Here is a 1015-nt window from a genome sequence, read left to right as displayed (position 1 = left end):
TTCAATTCTACTTGATACTAGAGGAGTTCAGGGCTTCTTGTGTCTTTGGTACATGTCCCATTTTTGTGAGCTGAAGAAGCAAAGTCAACCTATCAATAGCCTGGGAATTCTTCAAGTACTTGGCAACAAAGAGGTCCAGTCACTGTTTATTGTCCAGGTCTAAGAACCAAAAAATCAAGACCAGAAGCAGCTGACTTTGGTCACACCTGGGATGCCAAAACACTCAAGAAGGTGCACTGGAGGCTGCATGGGCCACCACGCTACCACTCTCCAACCCAGAGTCCTCTGAAGCAACATATTTTCATGCACCATGCGGGATGTCTCACACATGTGAAGCTCCAAAGCAATGTCATTTACCTGCAGGCCCACCCTGATCCTTTTGGTTAGGGCCCCCTCAGGAAAAACAGCTTGCACTTGGGGTACAACCGTGCTGTTCAGGACGCCTCCTTCGGGACCAATCAAAATACTGTCTTGCCTAACACGTGACACCACAGCAAAGTATTGTGGGAGATCCCTGGTGATGATGCGGCAAATGCGCTTCTTCTGGAGCTCCTCCTGAGAGTCCAGTTCTAGGGGAGGGGAAAACAGAAATGTTGGTATGCCGCCTATATCAGTCTTTGGAGTATATCGTCGCTGTCCTGTGAGAAACAGGTCCATTTTTGTCATTTTAAAAATGTTTACGTGAATGGAATGCCCGAAACGTTCTCTGCCCATTGACGTATAAAAAAAAAAAAAATGTAGGAATGAGAATAAGAAATGTGAAAACTGGACATACGTGTTTTTCACAGGACAGTGACGATATTTAGATGCTGAGCAAGAAGACATTGCGGAGGCTGACCTTCATCCATGCTGTTAAGGATCTGGTTGAGTTCTTCTTGGGTGTGCTCACAATGATGCTCCTTCCAGCTCTCACCCGTTTCACTCCTCAAGATAACAAGCTCACGCTCGCCCCCACGCAGAGCAGCAAAGTGGGGCACCTCCACAATTACAGGACTGGATGGAGCAACAGAAAGTT

At 46.9% G+C, this 1015-nt stretch overlaps 1 protein-coding gene across 1 annotated transcript in view; it reads right to left on the bottom strand.

Annotated features, from left to right (window-relative positions):
* Positions 1-146: 146 nt before the first annotated feature.
* LOC109522848 (ankyrin-3-like) overlaps positions 147-1015 on the bottom strand; it is a 1377-nt gene continuing 508 nt past the window's right edge. Inside the window, exons 3-4 of the mRNA XM_019881674.1 lie at positions 839-993; positions 147-569 (exon numbers count right to left, since the gene is read on the bottom strand). Coding sequence (XP_019737233.1) covers positions 175-569; positions 839-848 — 405 coding nt within the window. The 5' untranslated portion in view covers positions 849-993 and the 3' untranslated portion in view covers positions 147-174. The remainder of the gene's footprint in view (positions 570-838; positions 994-1015) is intronic.

Source organism: Hippocampus comes, unplaced genomic scaffold, assembly GCF_001891065.2.
Source record: "Hippocampus comes isolate QL1 unplaced genomic scaffold, H_comes_QL1_v1.1 scaffold508, whole genome shotgun sequence".
In the NCBI taxonomy this organism is placed as follows: Eukaryota; Metazoa; Chordata; class Actinopteri; order Syngnathiformes; family Syngnathidae; genus Hippocampus; species Hippocampus comes.
This window is presented reverse-complemented; position numbering and strand designations above follow the sequence as displayed.